The sequence below is a fragment of the Pelophylax lessonae genome (assembly GCF_965119305.1).
Source record: "Pelophylax lessonae genome assembly, chromosome: 7".
In the NCBI taxonomy this organism is placed as follows: Eukaryota; Metazoa; Chordata; class Amphibia; order Anura; family Ranidae; genus Pelophylax; species Pelophylax lessonae.
This window is the reverse complement of record NC_138774.1, coordinates 210,885,387-210,903,465: the sequence shown is the minus strand read 5'-3', so window position 1 is coordinate 210,903,465 and position 18,079 is coordinate 210,885,387. Positions and strand designations below refer to the sequence as shown.

General features: G+C 46.4%; 1 protein-coding gene across 1 annotated transcript in view; it reads left to right on the top strand.

The window, feature by feature from the left end:
• LOC309560586 (zinc finger protein with KRAB and SCAN domains 4-like) overlaps positions 1-17,544 on the top strand; it is a gene marked incomplete at both ends in the record, with an annotated part of 50,778 nt that extends 33,234 nt beyond the window's left edge. The window contains one exon of the mRNA XM_082264215.1: positions 17,501-17,544. Coding sequence (XP_082120341.1) covers positions 17,501-17,544 — 44 coding nt within the window. The remainder of the gene's footprint in view (positions 1-17,500) is intronic.
• Positions 17,545-18,079: the final 535 nt, after the last annotated feature.

Genomic DNA, 18,079 nt, shown 5'->3' with positions numbered 1-18,079 from the left:
TACAAGTGACAGAAGAGCGGTCACAGTGAATATGGCCAACCCGGGGCCTATATAAAAGGTAGGGGCCTGCATGGAGCTGCAGCTCCAATAGCCCCTACGTTAATCTGGCCCTGAGGAGGAGGACGAGGTAGCCAACACTGCTTCTTTTCACAAATTTTAAATGAGGGTACACCCCAAAAGAGTGAGAAAGAGCAAAAATGGAACAATGGCTGGGTAAGGTCGGTATCCATTGCTATTCTGCACAAGGTACGGAAAAGTCCCGTGGGATCCATGCCTGGTTCATTTTAATGAACGTGAGCTTGTCCACATTGTCTCTGGACAGGCGGCTGCGCTTGTCTGTTATAACACCCCCAGCCGTGCTAAATACCCCTTCAGATAATACACTGGCTGCAGGGCACGCCAGCACCTCCAAGGCGTAAAGGGCAAGCTCAGGCCATGTGCCCAATTTGGAGACCCAGAAGTTGAAGGGGGCAGACCCCTCATTCACTACATGTAGGCGTGTGCACACATACTGCTCCACCATGTTGGTAAAATGCTGCCTCCTGCTAAGACGTTCCATCTGAGCTGCTGGTGCTGCTGTTTGTTGTGGCGTGCTGACAAAGCTTTTCCACATTTCGGCCATGCTAACCCTGCCTTCTGAGGTGCTGGCGGTGCCCTGGTTGAGTTGGGCGACCTCCTCCTCCTCCTCCTCTGCCTTGTGCTTCCACTGTGGCCCCGCTGTCAGATGGGAATGCCAGCAGCATCGCGTCTACCAGCGTGCGCTTGTACTCGCGCATCTTGCGATCGCGCTCCAGTGAGTGAATTAAGGACGGTACGTTGTCCTTGTAACGGGGATCCAGCAGCGTGGCCACCCAGTAATCAGCACAAGTTAGAATGTGGGCAACTCGGCGGTCGTTGTGGAGACACTGCAGCATGTAATCGCTCATGTGTGCCAGGCTGCCCAGAGGCGACGAAAGGCTGTCCTCTGTGGGAGGTGTATCGTCCGTGTCCTCTGTATCCCCCCCAGCCACGCACCAGTGATGGCCATGAGCTGGCCTGGGTGCCACCCTGCTGTGAACATGGTTCCATCTCCTCCTCCAGCTCCTCCTCCTCCTCATCCTCCTCATCCTCCAGAACTGTGCCCCTGCTGGACAATTGTGTCCCTGGCATTTGTGTGTGCAGGAACCCACCCTCGGAGCCCCAGCATCCTCCTCCTCCTCCTCCTCATCCTGTGCCACATCCTCTTCCATCATCGCCCGAATTGTTTTTTCAAGGAGGCATAGAAGTGGGATAGTTAAGCTGAGAACGGCGTCATTGCCACTGGCCATGTTGGTGGAGTACTCAAAACAGCGCAACAAGGCACACAGGTCTCGCATGGAGGCCCAGTTATTGGTGGTGAAGTGGTGCTGTTCCGCAGAGCGACTCACGCGTGCGTGCTGCAGCTGAAACTCCACTATGGCCTGCTGCTGCTCGCCCAGTCTTTGCAGCATGTGCAAGGTGGAGTTCCACCTTGTGGGCACGTCACATATGAGGCGGTGAGCGGGAAGGCCGAAGTTACGCTGCAGCCCTGCCAGGCGAGCAGCAGCAGGGTGAGAACGCCGAAAGTGCGCACAGACGGCCTGCACTTTCTGCAGCAGCTCTGACATATCGGGGTAGTTTTTAAGGAACCTCTGCACCACCAAATTCAGCACATGCGCCAGGCAAGGGATGTGCGTCAAACCGGCTAGGCCCAGAGCTGCTATGAGATTTCGCCCGTTATCGCACACCACCAGGCCGGGCTTGAGGCTCGCTGGCAGCAACCACTCATTTGTCTGCTGTTCCATGCTCCTCCACAACTCCTGCGCGGTGTGTGGTTTGTCCCCCAAACAGGCAAGTTGTAAAACTGCCTGCTGTCGTTTAGCCCTGGCCGTGCTGAAGTTGGTGGTGAAGGTATTACGCTGTCCGGATGAGGAGGCGGTAGAGGATGAGGTAGCGGAGTAGGATGAGTTAGGAACAGGAGGCAAACTGAAGCGCCCTGCAATCCTCGGTGGTGGAAGGACAAAAGGCCAAATTGCTATCCGCCTCAGGCCCATCCGCCACTGCATTTACCCAGTGTGCCGTTAGGGAGATATAACGCCCCTGACCGTGCTTACTGGTCCACATATCGGTAGTTAGGTGGACCTTGGCACAGATGGCGTTGCGCAGTGCACACCTGATTTTTTCCCCCACTTGGTTGTGCAGGGAAGGGATGGCTTGGCTGGAAAAGTAGTGGCGGCTGGGCACGACGTACTGTGGGACAGCCACCGACATAAGCTTTTTAAAACTGGGCGTCTCCACCAGACGGAATGACAGCATTTCAAAGGCCAATAATTGTGAAATGCTGGCATTCAGGGCCAGGGATCGCGGGTGGGTAGGGGGGTACTTCCTCTTCCTCTCAAGTGTTTGGGAGATGGAAAGCTGAACGCTTCCACGGGACATTGTGGAGATGGTTGTTGGTGACCCAGGTGGTGGTGTTGCTGACAGATCGTCTGTTTGCGGGGTGGCAGGTGCCGGTATGACTACAGAGGTGGCTGGAGCGGCCGAGACTGCAGCAGAAGAGGAAGCAGGATGAGCCAGAGACGTTTCTTGGTTTTGAAGGTGTGTACTCCACTGCAGCTCGTGCTTTGCACTTAGATGCCTGATCATGCAGGTTGTGCTCAGGTTGAGAAGGTTTATGCCTCGCTTCAGGCTCTGATTGCACAGGGTGCAAACCACTCGTGTCCTGTCATCAGCACATTTTCTAAAGAACTTCCACGCTAGAGAACTCTTTTGAGCTGACTTTGGTGCGCTCGTTCCCTTGCTGCGTTGGGCAGTAGCAGGCGTAGTGTCTAGGGCACGGCCGCTCCGCTTCTGCACCCTGCTCCCTCTTCTGCTGTGCTGGTGGCTCTGTGCGACCACCGCCTCTTCCTCCAAACTACTCAGGTCACCTGCATGACCTTCATTCCATGTGGGGTCGAGGACCTCATCGTCCTCCACATCATCTTCCACCCAGTCTTCACCCCTGCCCTCCCTGTCGGTCTCCACAATGCTGAACGCCGCAGCAGTTGGCACCTGCGTTTCGTCATCATCGGAGACTTGCTGTGATGGTCCTTCCATGTACTCATCTTGAGAAATAAGTGGTTGGGCATCGCTGCACTCAATCTCTTCCACTTCTGGGGCAGGGCTAGGTGGATGGCCCTGGGAAACCCTGCTGACAGAGTCCTCAAAAAGAATAAGAGACTGCTCTATGGCTTGGGGCTCAGACTGCTTGCCTGATTTGCAAGGGGGTGAGGTGAAAGACGGTTGGACATTGGCTGCAGGTGCCAACTCTGACCTTTCTGCAGTAGACTGGGTGGGAGACAATGTGAAGGAACTGGAGGCACTGTCAGCAGCAAACCAATCTACTATCGCCTCTCTGTGTTCTGGCCTCATCACTTCTAGAGGCGTATGATGCCCTACCAAATACTGATGCAGGTTCTGTCGCCTACTCACACTTGAGGAAGGTGTTTCACTTGTGCGTGTAGCTGGCACAGATCGACCACGTCCTCTCCTTGCAACAGGAGCTCTAGCAGCAGCACCACCACGACCCAGGCTACGGCCCCTATTTGACGCTCTCCTCATATTTCTGAAATTTAAGATCTTGCCCTAGAAAGGTCTTTATTGAATAGCGGAACTAAAGAACAACAGTATCGCACGGGTGTATCTCACAGTCAAATATGCAAACTATGCCGCAATTTAATGTTTTTTACACCAAAAGGGTGTGTATTGAATAGCGGAATAGGATAAAAAACTGTGTATCTCACACGTACAAACACAGACTAGGCCCGATTAAATTTTTTCCTACCCTAAAGGGAGGATGAGGAAGAGGAGTATGGAACAGGCAGCACCCTCAAATCTTCAGAAGTATGAGATGAACCCCAAAAACTTGGAAAGGTGGATCTCACACGTACCGACACAGACTATTCCGCAATTTAATTGAGCCACAAAGGTTTTTATTGAATAGCGGAATAGGAAATATGATCAAAAAAAAGTGTATGTTTTTCACACGTACAGAAGCACACTAGGCCCCAATTACTATTGTTTGTACACCTAAAAGGATGGATGAGGAAGAGGAGGAGGAGGAGTATAGAACAGGCAGCACCCTCAAAGCTTCAGAAGTATGAGATGAACCCCAAAAACTTGGAAAGGTGGATCTCACACGTACCGACACAGACTATTCCGCAATTTAATTGAGCCCCAAAGGTTTTATTGAATAACGGAATAGGAAATATGATCAAAAAAAGTGTATGTTTTTCACACGTACAGAAGCACACTAGGCCCCAATTACTATTGTTTGTACACCTAAAAGGATGGATGAGGAGGAGGAGGAGGAGTATAGAACAGGCAGCACCCTCAAAGCTTCAGAAGTATGAGATTGTGTTCACTGTACCCCACAAAGATTGTGTTCACTGTACCCCACAAAGGTTTTGTTCACTGCACCCCACAAAGATTGTGTTCACTGTACCCCACAAAGTTTTTGTTCACTGCACCCCACAAAGATTGTGTTCACTGTACCCCCCAAAGATTTTGTTCACTGCACCCCACAAGGATTGTCTTCACTGCACCCCACAAGGATTGTGTTCACTGCACCCCACAAAGATTGTGTTCACTGTACCCCACAAAGATTTTGTTCACTGCACCCCACAAAGATTGTGTTCACTGTACCCCACAAAGATTTTGTTCACTGCACTCCAAAAGGATTGTCTTCACTGCACCCCACAAAGATTGTGTTCACTGTACCCCACAAAGGTTTTGTTCACTGCACCCCACAAAGATTGTGTTCACTGTACCCCACAAAGGTTTTGTTCACTGCACCCCACAAAGATTGTGTTCACTGTACCCCACAAAGATTGTGTTCACTGTACCCCACAAAGGTTTTGTTCACTGCACCCCACAAAGATTGTGTTCACTGTACCCCACAAAGGTTGTGTTCAAAGCACCCCACAAAGGTTTTGTTCACTGCACCCCACAAAGATTGTGTTCACTGCACCCCACAAAGATTGTGTTCACTGTACCCCACAAAGGTTTTGTTCACTGCACCCCACAAAGATTGTGTTCACTGTACCCCACAAAGATTGTGTTCACTGCACTCCAAAAGGATTGTCTTCACTGCACCCCACAAAGATTGTGTTCACTGTACCCCACAAAGGTTTTGTTCACTGCACCCCACAAAGATTGTGTTCACTGTACCCCCCAAAGATTTTGTTCACTGCACCCCACAAGGATTGTCTTCACTGCACCCCACAAGGATTGTCTTCACTGCACCCCACAAAGATTGTGTTCACTGTACCCCACAAAGATTTTGTTCACTGCACCCCACAAAGATTGTGTTCACTGTACCCCACAAAGATTTTGTTCACTGCACTCCAAAAGGATTGTCTTCACTGCACCCCACAAAGATTGTGTTCACTGTACCCCACAAAGGTTTTGTTCACTGCACCCCACAAAGATTGTGTTCACTGTACCCCCCAAAGATTTTGTTCACTGCACCCCACAAGGATTGTCTTCACTGCACCCCACAAGGATTGTCTTCACTGCACCCCACAAGGATTGTCTTCACTGCACCCACAAAGATTGTGTTCACTGTACCCCACAAAGATTTTGTTCACTGCACCCCACAAAGATTGTGTTCACTGTACCCCACAAAGATTTTGTTCACTACACTCCAAAAGGATTGTCTTCACTGCACCCCACAAAGATTGTGTTCACTGTACCCCACAAAGGTTTTGTTCACTGCACCCCACAAAGATTGTGTTCACTGTACCCCACAAAGGTTTTGTTCACTGCACCCCACAAAGATTGTGTTCACTGTACCCCACAAAGATTGTGTTCACTGTACCCCACAAAGGTTTTGTTCACTGCACCCCACAAAGATTGTGTTCACTGTACCCCACAAAGGTTGTGTTCACTGCACCCCACAAAGGTTTTGTTCACTGCACCCCACAAAGATTGTGTTCACTGCACCCCACACAAATTGTGTTCACTGTACCCCACAAAGGTTTTGTTCACTGCACCCCACAAAGATTGTGTTCACTGTACCCCACAAAGATTGTGTTCACTGCACTCCAAAAGGATTGTCTTCACTGCACCCCACAAAGATTGTGTTCACTGTACCCCACAAAGGTTTTGTTCACTGCACCCCACAAAGATTGTGTTCACTGTACCCCCCAAAGATTTTGTTCACTGCACCCCACAGGGATTGTCTTCACTGCACCCCACAAGGATTGTCTTCACTGCACCCCACAAAGATTGTGTTCACTGCACCCCACAAAGATTGTGTTCACTGCACCCCACAAAGGTTTTGTTCACTGCACCCCACAAAGATTGTGTTCACTGCACCCCACAAAGATTGTGTTCACTGCACCCCACAAAGGTTTTGTTCACTGCACCCCACAAAGATTGTGTTCACTGTACCCCACAAAGATTGTGTTCACTGCACTCCAAAAGGATTGTCTTCACTGCACCCCACAAAGATTGTGTTCACTGTACCCCACAAAGGTTTTGTTCACTGCACCCCACAAAGATTGTGTTCACTGTACCCCACAAAGGTTTTGTTCACTGCACCCCACAAAGATTGTGTTCACTGTACCCCCCAAAGATTTTGTTCACTGCACCCCACAAGGATTGTCTTCACTGCACCCCACAAAGATTGTCTTCACTGCACCCCACAAAGATTGTGTTCACTGTACCCCACAAAGATTTTGTTCACTGCACCCCACAAAGATTGTGTTCACTGTACCCCACAAAGATTTTGTTCACTGCACTCCAAAAGGATTGTCTTCACTGCACCCCACAAAGATTGTGTTCACTGTACCCCACAAAGGTTTTGTTCACTGCACCCCACAAAGATTGTGTTCACTGTACCCCACAAAGGTTTTGTTCACTGCACCCCACAAAGATTGTGTTCACTGTACCCCACAAAGATTGCGTTCACTGTACCCCACAAAGGTTTTGTTCACTGCACCCCACAAAGATTGTGTTCACTGTACCCCACAAAGGTTGTGTTCACTGCACCCCACAAAGGTTTTGTTCACTGCACCCCACAAAGATTGTGTTCACTGCACCCCACAAAGATTGTGTTCACTGTACCCCACAAAGGTTTTGTTCACTGCACCCCACAAAGATTGTGTTCACTGTACCCCACAAAGATTGTGTTCACTGCACTCCAAAAGGATTGTCTTCACTGCACCCCACAAAGATTGTTTTCACTGTACCCCACAAAGGTTTTGTTCACTGCACCCCACAAAGATTGTGTTCACTGTACCCCCCAAAGATTTTGTTCACTGCACCCCACAAGGATTGTCTTCACTGCACCCCACAAGGATTGTCTTCACTGCACCCCACAAAGATTGTGTTCACTGTACCCCACAAAGATTTTGTTCACTGCACCCCACAAAGATTGTGTTCACTGTACCCCACAAAGATTTTGTTCACTGCACTCCAAAAGGATTGTCTTCACTGCACCCCACAAAGATTGTGTTCACTGTACCCCACAAAGGTTTTGTTCATTGCACCCCACAAAGATTGTGTTCACTGCACCCCACAAAGATTGTGTTCACTGCACCCCCCAAAGATTTTGTTCACTGCACCCCACAAGGATTGTCTTCACTTCACCCCACAAAGATTGTGTTCACTGCACCCCACAAAGGTTTTGTTCACTGCACCCCACAAAGATTGTGTTCACTGTACCCCACAAAGGTTTTGTTCACTGCACCCCACAAAGGTTTTGTTCACTGCACCCCACAAAGATTGTGTTCACTGTACCCCACAAAGATTGTGTTCACTGCACTCCAAAAGGATTGTCTTCACTGCACCCCACAAAGATTGTGTTCACTGTACCCCACAAAGGTTTTGTTCACTGCACCCCACAAAGATTGTGTTCACTGTAACCCCCAAAGATTGTCTTCACTGCACCCCACAAGGATTGTCTTCACTGCACCCCACAAGGATTGTCTTCACTGCACCCCACAAAGATTGTGTTCACTGCACCCCACAAAGATTGTGTTCACTGTACCCCCCAAAGATTTTGTTCACTGCACCCCACAAGGATTGTCTTCACTGCACCCCACAAAGATTGTCTTCACTGCACCCCACAGAGATTGTGTTCACTGTACCCCACAAAGATTTTGTTCACTGCACCCCACAAAGATTGTGTTCACTGTACCCCACAAAGATTTTGTTCACTGCACTCCAAAAGGATTGTCTTCACTGCACCCCACAAAGATTGTGTTCACTGTACCCCACAAAGGTTTTGTTCACTGCACCCCACAAAGATTGTGTTCACTGTACCCCACAAAGGTTTTGTTCACTGCACCCCACAAAGATTGTGTTCACTGTACCCCACAAAGATTTCGTTCACTGTACCCCACAAAGGTTTTGTTCACTGCACCCCACAAAGATTGTGTTCACTGTACCCCACAAAGGTTGTGTTCACTGCACCCCACAAAGGTTTTGTTCACTGCACCCCACAAAGATTGTGTTCACTGCACCCCACAAAGATTGTGTTCACTGTACCCCACAAAGGTTTTGTTCACTGCACCCCACAAAGATTGTGTTCACTGTACCCCACAAAGATTGTGTTCACTGCACTCCAAAAGGATTGTCTTCACTGCACCCCACAAAGATTGTTTTCACTGTACCCCACAAAGGTTTTGTTCACTGCACCCCACAAAGATTGTGTTCACTGTACCCCCCAAAGATTTTGTTCACTGCACCCCACAAGGATTGTCTTCACTGCACCCCACAAGGATTGTCTTCACTGCACCCCACAAAGATTGTGTTCACTGTACCCCACAAAGATTTTGTTCACTGCACCCCACAAAGATTGTGTTCACTGTACCCCACAAAGATTTTGTTCACTGCACTCCAAAAGGATTGTCTTCACTGCACCCCACAAAGATTGTGTTCACTGTACCCCACAAAGGTTTTGTTCACTGCACCCCACAAAGATTGTGTTCACTGCACCCCACAAAGATTGTGTTCACTGCACCCCCCAAAGATTTTGTTCACTGCACCCCACAAGGATTGTCTTCACTTCACCCCACAAAGATTGTGTTCACTGCACCCCACAAAGGTTTTGTTCACTGCACCCCACAAAGATTGTGTTCACTGTACCCCACAAAGGTTTTGTTCACTGCACCCCACAAAGGTTTTGTTCACTGCACCCCACAAAGATTGTGTTCACTGTACCCCACAAAGATTGTGTTCACTGCACTCCAAAAGGATTGTCTTCACTGCACCCCACAAAGATTGTGTTCACTGTACCCCACAAAGGTTTTGTTCACTGCACCCCACAAAGATTGTGTTCACTGTACCCCCCAAAGATTTTGTTCACTGCACCCCACAAGGATTGTCTTCACTGCACCCCACAAGGATTGTCTTCACTGCACCCCACAAAGATTGTGTTCACTGCACCCCACAAAGATTGTGTTCACTGTACCCCCCAAAGATTTTGTTCACTGCGCCCCACAAGGATTGTCTTCTCTGCACCCCACAAAGATTGTGTTCACTGTACCCCCCAAAGATTTTGTTCACTGCACCCCACAAGGATTGTCTTCACTGCACCCCACAAAGATTGTGTTCACTGCACCCCACAAAGGTTTTGTTCACTGCACCCCACAAAGATTGTGTTCACTGCACTCCAAAAGGATTGTCTTCACTGCACCCCACAAAGATTGTGTTCACTGTACCCCACAAAGGTTTTGTTCACTGCACCCCACAAAGATTGTGTTCACTGTACCCCCCAAAGATTTTGTTCACTGCACCCCACAAGGATTGTCTTCACTGCACCCCACAAGGATTGTCTTCACGGCACCCCACAAAGATTGTGTTCACTGCACCCCACAAAGGTTTTGTTCACTGCGCCCCACAAAGATTGTGTTCACTGTACCCCCCCAAAGATTTTGTTCACTGCACCCCACAAGGATTGTCTTCTCTGCACCCCACAAAGATTGTGTTCACTGTACCCCCCAAAGTTTTTGTTCACTGCACCCCACAAGGATTGTCTTCACTGCACCCCACAAGGATTGTCTTCACTGCACCCCACAAAGATTGTGTTCACTGTACCCCCACAAAGGTTTTGTTCACTGCACCCCACAAAGATTGTGTTCACTGTACCCCCCAAAGATTTTGTTCACTGCACTCCAAAAGGATTGTGTTCACTGCACCCCAAAAAGATTGTGTTCACTGCAGCCCACACACAGAAAAATGGATGTGGATCACTGACACCTGCCTATCTCCTATCCCACACCACACAGCAATATCGATTGTAGTTTGTAGAACACACTTTCCCTAAAATTCAGCAGACTCTGTCCCTAACAGGATTGAGAAGAGATCGTAGATCAGGAGAACTAAGTGCAGACCCCACCCCACACAGCAATATCGATTGTAGTTTGTAGAACACACTTTCCCTAAAATTCAGCAGACTCTGTCCCTAACAGGATTGAGAAGAGATCGTAGATCAGGAGAACTAAGTGCAGACCCCACCCCACACAGCAATATCGATTGTAGTTTGTAGAACACACTGACCCTATAATTCAGCAGACTCTATCCCTAAAATGCCTACAACTCGCCCTGCCTAAACACTCCGACCTGTCCCTCAATTCTATCCGGACACAAATGTTTTTTTCCTGCCTATCTTTCCCTAATCAGCAGCCAGCACGTTGATGTGTGCTCTGTCCCTGATCTAAGCAGCATAATGACGCCGCTGGGGCTGCCTCGAACTTATAAAGACTTGGTCACATGCTTCAGACAGCCAATCACAGCTACTGAGACATTTGCAGGCATGGCTGGGATGGCTTAAGGCACACCAGTTAAACGATTGTTGATTGGCTGTTGAAAGCCCGCCATGAAAAGAGCGCCAAAGCATGCAAAACCCGGAAATAAAACGACCGAACACGGATTTTTACCCGAATATACAGTAAAGTGTCCGTGTTCGTGTTCGGGTAACAAAAATCCAATTATTCGGTACGAACACGAATAATACAGTCCGTGTTCGCTCAACACTACTCCTATGCCTTATTTCTAGCAGAACTTACTAGCCTATATGATGATCCCAATAGGCAGAGTACTGCCGATCTTCAATTAAGGTCCTTGAAACAAGGCAGGAGACCTGTGGAAGACTTTATCGCAGAATTCAAGAGATGGACCCTTGATTCAGAATGGAATGATGCATCTCTGAAAACTCAATTTAGGCTTGGCCTATCAGAAGCCGTTAAAGACGAGCTCGCCCGAGCGGATCTGTCAAAAACCCTGTATGCATTGATACAACTCAGTATCACCATAGATAGAAGACTACGAGAAAGAAAGGCTGAAAAAATGGGAATGCCATTATCCAGTTCTTCTCGGATTTCGGCCGATGACCCCACTCCTATGGAGGTAGGAACCATACGCCCACCTCTATCAACTATGGAAAGAGCCAGAAGACGATCTGGTAATCTCTGCTTGTACTGTGCATCCCCGGATCACAAGATAAACGTCTGTCCCCTAGTCTACAAAAAGAAGGGTGAGTGTTCACATGTCCTCCTAGGGGGATTGACAACTTCAATTACTAACCCTTACCTTTTTGTTTGCTTAACATTACAGTGGGACCAGAACAGGATTACTACTAAGGCCATGATTGACACAGGATCTTGTGGAAATTATATTGACATACGTTTTGCTGCTTTAAATAAAGTCCCTATTATTTCTAAACCTAAACCTGTCTCAGTGAGTCTTATTAACGGTGTTCCTTTATCCTCTGGTCCGATCACTGATCAGACACAGGCTCTCCTAGTCACTACTAACGGGTCTCATATGGAGACCACTACCTTCGATCTAATACCTTCACCCCACTTTCCCATTGTTTTGGGACTTCCCTGGTTACACACACATCAACCAACCATAGATTGGAAGGAACGGACCCTGGCCTTCCTCTCTTGCTATTGCGAGGGTACGTGTAACCTCCCGTCTTCCGGGAAGATCCTGTCTGTGGTGACAGATGAGATTGCACCACTATGTTATCAGGATCTCTCTGAGGTTTTTCTTGAGAAAAATGCTCAAGCACTACCTCCCCATCGAGACTATGATTGTAGTATTGATCTACTCCCAAATAGCAAATTGCCGTTCGGTCATGTTTATCCTCTTTCGCAGGATGAACTTTCCCATCTCAAAGAATATTTGGATGAGAATTTGAAAAAAGGTTTTATTAGACCTTCCACTTCTTCCACAGCAGCAGGACTCTTTTTTGTCCGCAATAAGGACTCAAGTCTCAGGCCTATTATCGACTATAGGCAATTGAATGCTATTACAATAAAAGATCGCTATCCTCTACCGCTTATCCCTGAGCTCATTGAGCAGGTGCGTGGAGCTACCTATTTTTCAAAATTGGACCTGAAAGGGGCATACAATCTCATTCGAATCCGTGATGGACACGAGTGGAAGACTGCATTCAGAACCAGATACGGATTGTTCGAATATCTTGTAATGCCATTCGGGCTATGCAACGCCCCTGCAGCCTTTCAACGATTTATAAACAATATTTTCAGAGACTTACTAGATGTCTGTGTTGTGGTATATCTGGACGATATACTTATATATTCACGATCCTTGTCTGAACACATAAGACATGTAAGACTAGTATTATCGAGATTGCTTGCACACAACATATATGTGAAACTGAAAAAATGCTTGTTTCATAAAGAAGAGGTACTGTTTCTAGGCTACATCATATCCAAAACAGGAATCAAGATGGACATGAGTAAGATATCCTGCATTCAGGATTGGCCTACACCAACCACCCGCAAGGCGCTACAGCGATTCCTTGGATTTTCTAATTTCTACAGGAAGTTCATCAGAAACTTCTCTGCCATTGTGAGACCCCTCACACAGCTCACTAGCATTAAGAGACCATTCAAATGGTCAGATGAAGCAAATAAAGCTTTTCACCTGTTAAAGACAAGGTTTACTTCTGCTCCCATACTACGCCGTCCAGACCCATCCCTCCAATACATTCTGGAAGTAGATGCGTCAAACATGGCAGTAGGAGCAATACTCTCCCAACGACCAACTCACACTTCACCACTTCATCCAGTCGCCTTCTTTTCTAAATCCTTAAGCAGTCCAGAGGTAAATTACCCCGTGGGTGAAAAAGAACTGCTTGCTATAAAATTGGCTCTGGAGAATTTCCGACATCTACTCGAAGGCACCCGATTACCAATACTTATATACACGGACCATAAAAATCTTCAATATCTTCAGACTAACAAAACTCTCTCTCACCGACAGGTACGATGGTCACTATTCTTTCTAAGGTTTAACTTCCTAGTGACCTACACACCTGCAGATAACAAACAAAAAGGCGGATGCACTATCACGACTAACTGAAGAAAACTACTTCGAAATCCCTTCCGTTCCTATAATACCTCACAAGCGTATTATTGGAGTTGTCCGTTCCTTGAAGGAAGAGGTTTTGCATGGTATAAGTTTGGATTCACCCCCACCACAACTAAATACCGATGCAGAAGGCTTCCTCTACTACAACGACAAACTTTACATACCACCTACCCTGCGCACCAAGATCTTGGAATTATCGCATGATGTGCCTATGGCAGGACATATGGGTATGACAAAGACTCTTAATCTGATTACCAGACAATTCTGGTGGCCTGACATGAAAACATCTATACAAAAATTTGTCTCTTCATGCAATGTCTGTGCCAGGTCCAAAATTGACACTACGAGACCATCCGGTCTACTATGCAGTCTACCAATACCCCAAACTCCATGGGAAGTTGTGTCCTTAGACTTTATAGTAGAACTACCTCCTTCCAAAGGATTTAATACCATCTTGGTGTCAGTGGACCATCTGACAAAGATGGCACATTTCATTGCTATTCGCAGACTACCTTCGTCCAAACGGCAGAACTCCTGATGAAACATGTCTTTAAGTTACATGGTATCCCAAAAACTCTTCTGTCTGACCGTGGATCACAATTTATTTCCAAGTTCTGGCAAGAACTATGTCACATACTACGAATTGAGCGGAAGCTCACTTCTCCTTACCATCCGCAGACCAACGGACAGACTGAAAGGGTCAACCAATGCATCGAGCAATATTTACGTTATTACACTTCTTACCAACAGGATGATTGGGTGGATCTTCTCCCTCTGGCAGAATTTGCCTACAACAACGCAACCCACAGTACGACCAAGCAGAGTCCATTCTACTTGAACTATGGGTTTCATCCCTCTATTCTTCCACCACGCATCCTTCCTTCAAATAACCCAGTAGCCTCAGACTATCTTACCCAAATAAAGGACTCTCTGGGTTTGCTTAATACTACCATTGCACACACTCATAGTCAACAAAAGAAGTACTATGATCTTCGCAGAAGACCTTCTCCTCAGTATGCTATTGGGGACCTCGTTTGGCTCTCAACAAAAAATTTAAGACTGAAAATCCCTAGCAAAAAGCTTGGACCTCTCTTCTTGGGACCTTTCCCAATCAAGAAACTTATTGGAAAAGCTGCAGTACAGCTTACATTGCCAATAGACCTCAAAATACATCCCATTTTCCATGTGTCGCTACTGAAGCCCCATGTTCCTGACCAAGGAATAAGGCCTACTATCCCACTTCCTCCTCCTGTACAAGTCGAAGGTGGAGAAGAATATGGGATAAAAGAGATTCTGGATTCTCGTATCCACAGAAGAAAACTTCAATACTTAGTTCGATGGAAGAACTATGGGCCCCAAGACGACACCTGGCTAAACACCTCTGACATACATGCCCCTAGATTAATCCGCAACTTTCATGCGAAGTACCCAGACAAACCAGCTCCAGAGGCCTTCAGGAGCCGGCCTTAAGGGGGGGGTACTGTAATGTTCTGGTACCTTTGGTACCCTAATTCCACTTTTCCTAAGTGTATGCGCCCCACCATTCTCTTTTGGTAAGGTGCGCATACACCTTTAAGACCGATGCTGTCATCACTGAGCGCCACTGGAGCGGCTATTTCAACCTCCGGCGGTCTCACTCACATGTTCGTTCAACGCCGCATAATCTGCCTTGAAGCTCTCATGCTTGCAAGCATACCTCGCTATCAGAACCACGCTGCTGATCCCTGTATCCCGCTACCGGATCATCCGCTCTTGCCGAACCTCTCCTCTACTACATTGCTACTAGTGATAAGTACCCCACAGGGGAAACCTCTATAACCCTCATACTAAAGCTTACACTATCTAGCTCTGCTTACTAAGGACTATTACTACATCTGCATTAATTAAGATTGCTAGCTCTTGAGCCTATTACCATCTGCTCTTGCACTGGGTTGGTCTATTCTGTATGTTCACCTGCTACTCTATCATCTGCTACCATACATGATTGCTAACCTATCTGCATCCCATCTGCTACTATCTTACTTTCAAGAACATTCCTTTCAAGTGTCTGTCATCTACCATCTCTACCCAACCTGTCCCTTCAGCCTATCATCACTATATTACTATATACATAAGTCACTCTAGGAACATCTTATTGAGTGTGTGTATCTACTTGCTGAATTGAGACTATCCACACATGATGAGTCTTGGGAGTTGGGATTGGTGTCTCAGCGTTTCTCTACATGACTACTGAAGTGGAATATTTCTGCAGCTGTAAATCCACATTATACATAAAACGCAGGAGCGTTACACTCCTGTACCATCTCCACAGTCTCTGACCATCTCCTGTACCATGTCCGCAGTCTCTGACCGTCTCCTGTAGTATGTCCGCAGTCTCTGACCGTCTCCTGTAGTATGTCCGCAGTCTCTGACCGTCTCCTGTAGTATGTCCGCAGTCTCTGACCGTCTCCTGTAGTATGTCTGCAGTCTCTGACCGTCTCCTGTAGTATGTCCACAGTCTCTGACCGTCTCCTGTACTAAGTTCGCAGTCTCTGACCTTCTCCTGTAGTATGTCCGCAGTCTCTGACCATCTCCTGTAGTATGTCCGCAGTCTCTGACCGTCTCCTGTAGTATGTCCGCAGTCTCTGACCGTCTCCTGTAGTATGTCCGCAGTCTCTGACCGTGTCCTGTAGTATGTCCGCAGTCTCTGACTGTCTCCTGCAGTATGTCCGCAGTCTCTGACAGTCTCTTGTACTATATCTGCAGTCTCTGACCATCGCTTGTACCATCTCTGCAGTCCCTGACTATCTCCTGTAGTATGTCTGCAGTCTCTAACCATCTTCTGTAGTATGTTTGCAGTCTCTGAGGCTCTCCTGTAGTATGTGTATTAATGTGCTGCTTTACTTGCGCAATTATTTGGGATTGTTTCACTGCTCAGTCAGTGGTAATATTGTGCAGTAACCTGTAGCAATCAATAATCAGTGAACAGTAGTGATCTGCTGTGATCTCTAACAACCAATCAGTGAGCAGCAATAATGTGCAGTAACCTTTAGCAACCAATCGGAAAGCAGAAATTATGTATTGTAACCTCTAGCAACCAGTCTGTGAGTGGTAAGTATAGACTGTAACCTCTGGCAACCAACTGTAATCACTGCATGATCTGCTGCAGTAAACTGATTTTGAGTCTACCTGCTATTTCTATGTATATCCCAAGAATGGAGGGGGGGGGGGGGAAAGAACATTTTTGTCCAGGGCCCAATCAATAATAAAGACGGCCCTGCTTAAAACAGGTAAGTATACAGATCTTTCTTACAGAGTTTAGTCAGCGTAGGTGTTAGAAGGGCATTTTTAGGATTAGTTATTTTTATCCTGGAATTCTACTTTAAGCTTTTAGGGAACAAATTTATTTAGGCTGAAGGGAAGAAGACATCATCAAAAAACTTTGCAAAAGGGTTTGGTGTTTTTGACATTTCAATTATATACACCATGTCATGCTGAATAAATAGGGAATGGGATACATCCTATTTTTATGAATAATTATTTTATTAGAAGTTCTAACTTCTCTTGTATTTATATAGTATTTCTTGGGAGTGTCTATATAAACATATATGTATATATAGTGTATCAATGCATGCATATTTTGCCTATGTTTCATTATTAAAATGTGTATTGTAGACAAAGAAGGACTTGACAGTTTGGTTTGTGCTGTAATACTCCTATTAGGACACTAGATGGTGATACATCCTTTGTAGTATGTGTATAATCAGGAGTCTCTTCTAAAAGTAACTTTGTGTACCAATAGTGATCTTAGAAAAGTTGTGTTTATGGTTGGTCAGTGTTTTCTGGTAACTTGTGATGCCTAATAAATAAAAAAATCAAAAGGGTGTGCTCACCAAAAATATAGAGATTGTGGCAGCACTAGAAATTGAAATTGAATATATGAATAGAAAAATAGTGCTCTCTACAAAAATCTATGCATTAGAATGCATGAATAAAAAATACATACAATAATAAATCAACAATATACTAGTTTTAAAATACACAAAACCACCAAAGTGATATGTGAATAAATGTTATGAACAAAATGTTTCTAACAAGAGAGTTTCTCAAATAAATAATATGGTGATGTCTTCAGATCTTGAAGTGATGAACAAACACCACGATGAATACTATGATTGACGTCTTCAAACCATTGAAGTGATAAGCAAACACCACGTGACGTAACACAAATCCAAAAGAAGAAAAGTGGCCACTTACCGAAATACACTTCAAATAAAGTGACCAGAAAATCCTCACTACAGTGATGGCTTGACTTACCAGGTGTCACCCAGTGGTAGAGATTGCTTCTTACCAGATTTTAAGGAGGGTACGTTTTCAACCGTTGGTCTGGTGTAAAGATCCCCAAATACAGATGACACACAGGCTTGGCTCCAATGTATGGACAATATAGACCTATCCCATTCATGGTGGTATGGATCTCACAAGTACCAATAGGTGTGCATGCCAGATTATGGCTACCCAAATAGAAAATAAACCGCCAATAGTGTATTATTCTTGATATAGGTTTATTTAGGAAAAGACAAACACTTACATGGCAATGGATCTTGAACACACATAAATGGTTCCTCTGAAGAAAAGCGCGGCCGCCTGCAGTACAGACCGCGTGATGTGACGGCGCGGCTGCTCCCCCCGACGCGTTTCCCCTCACAAGGCG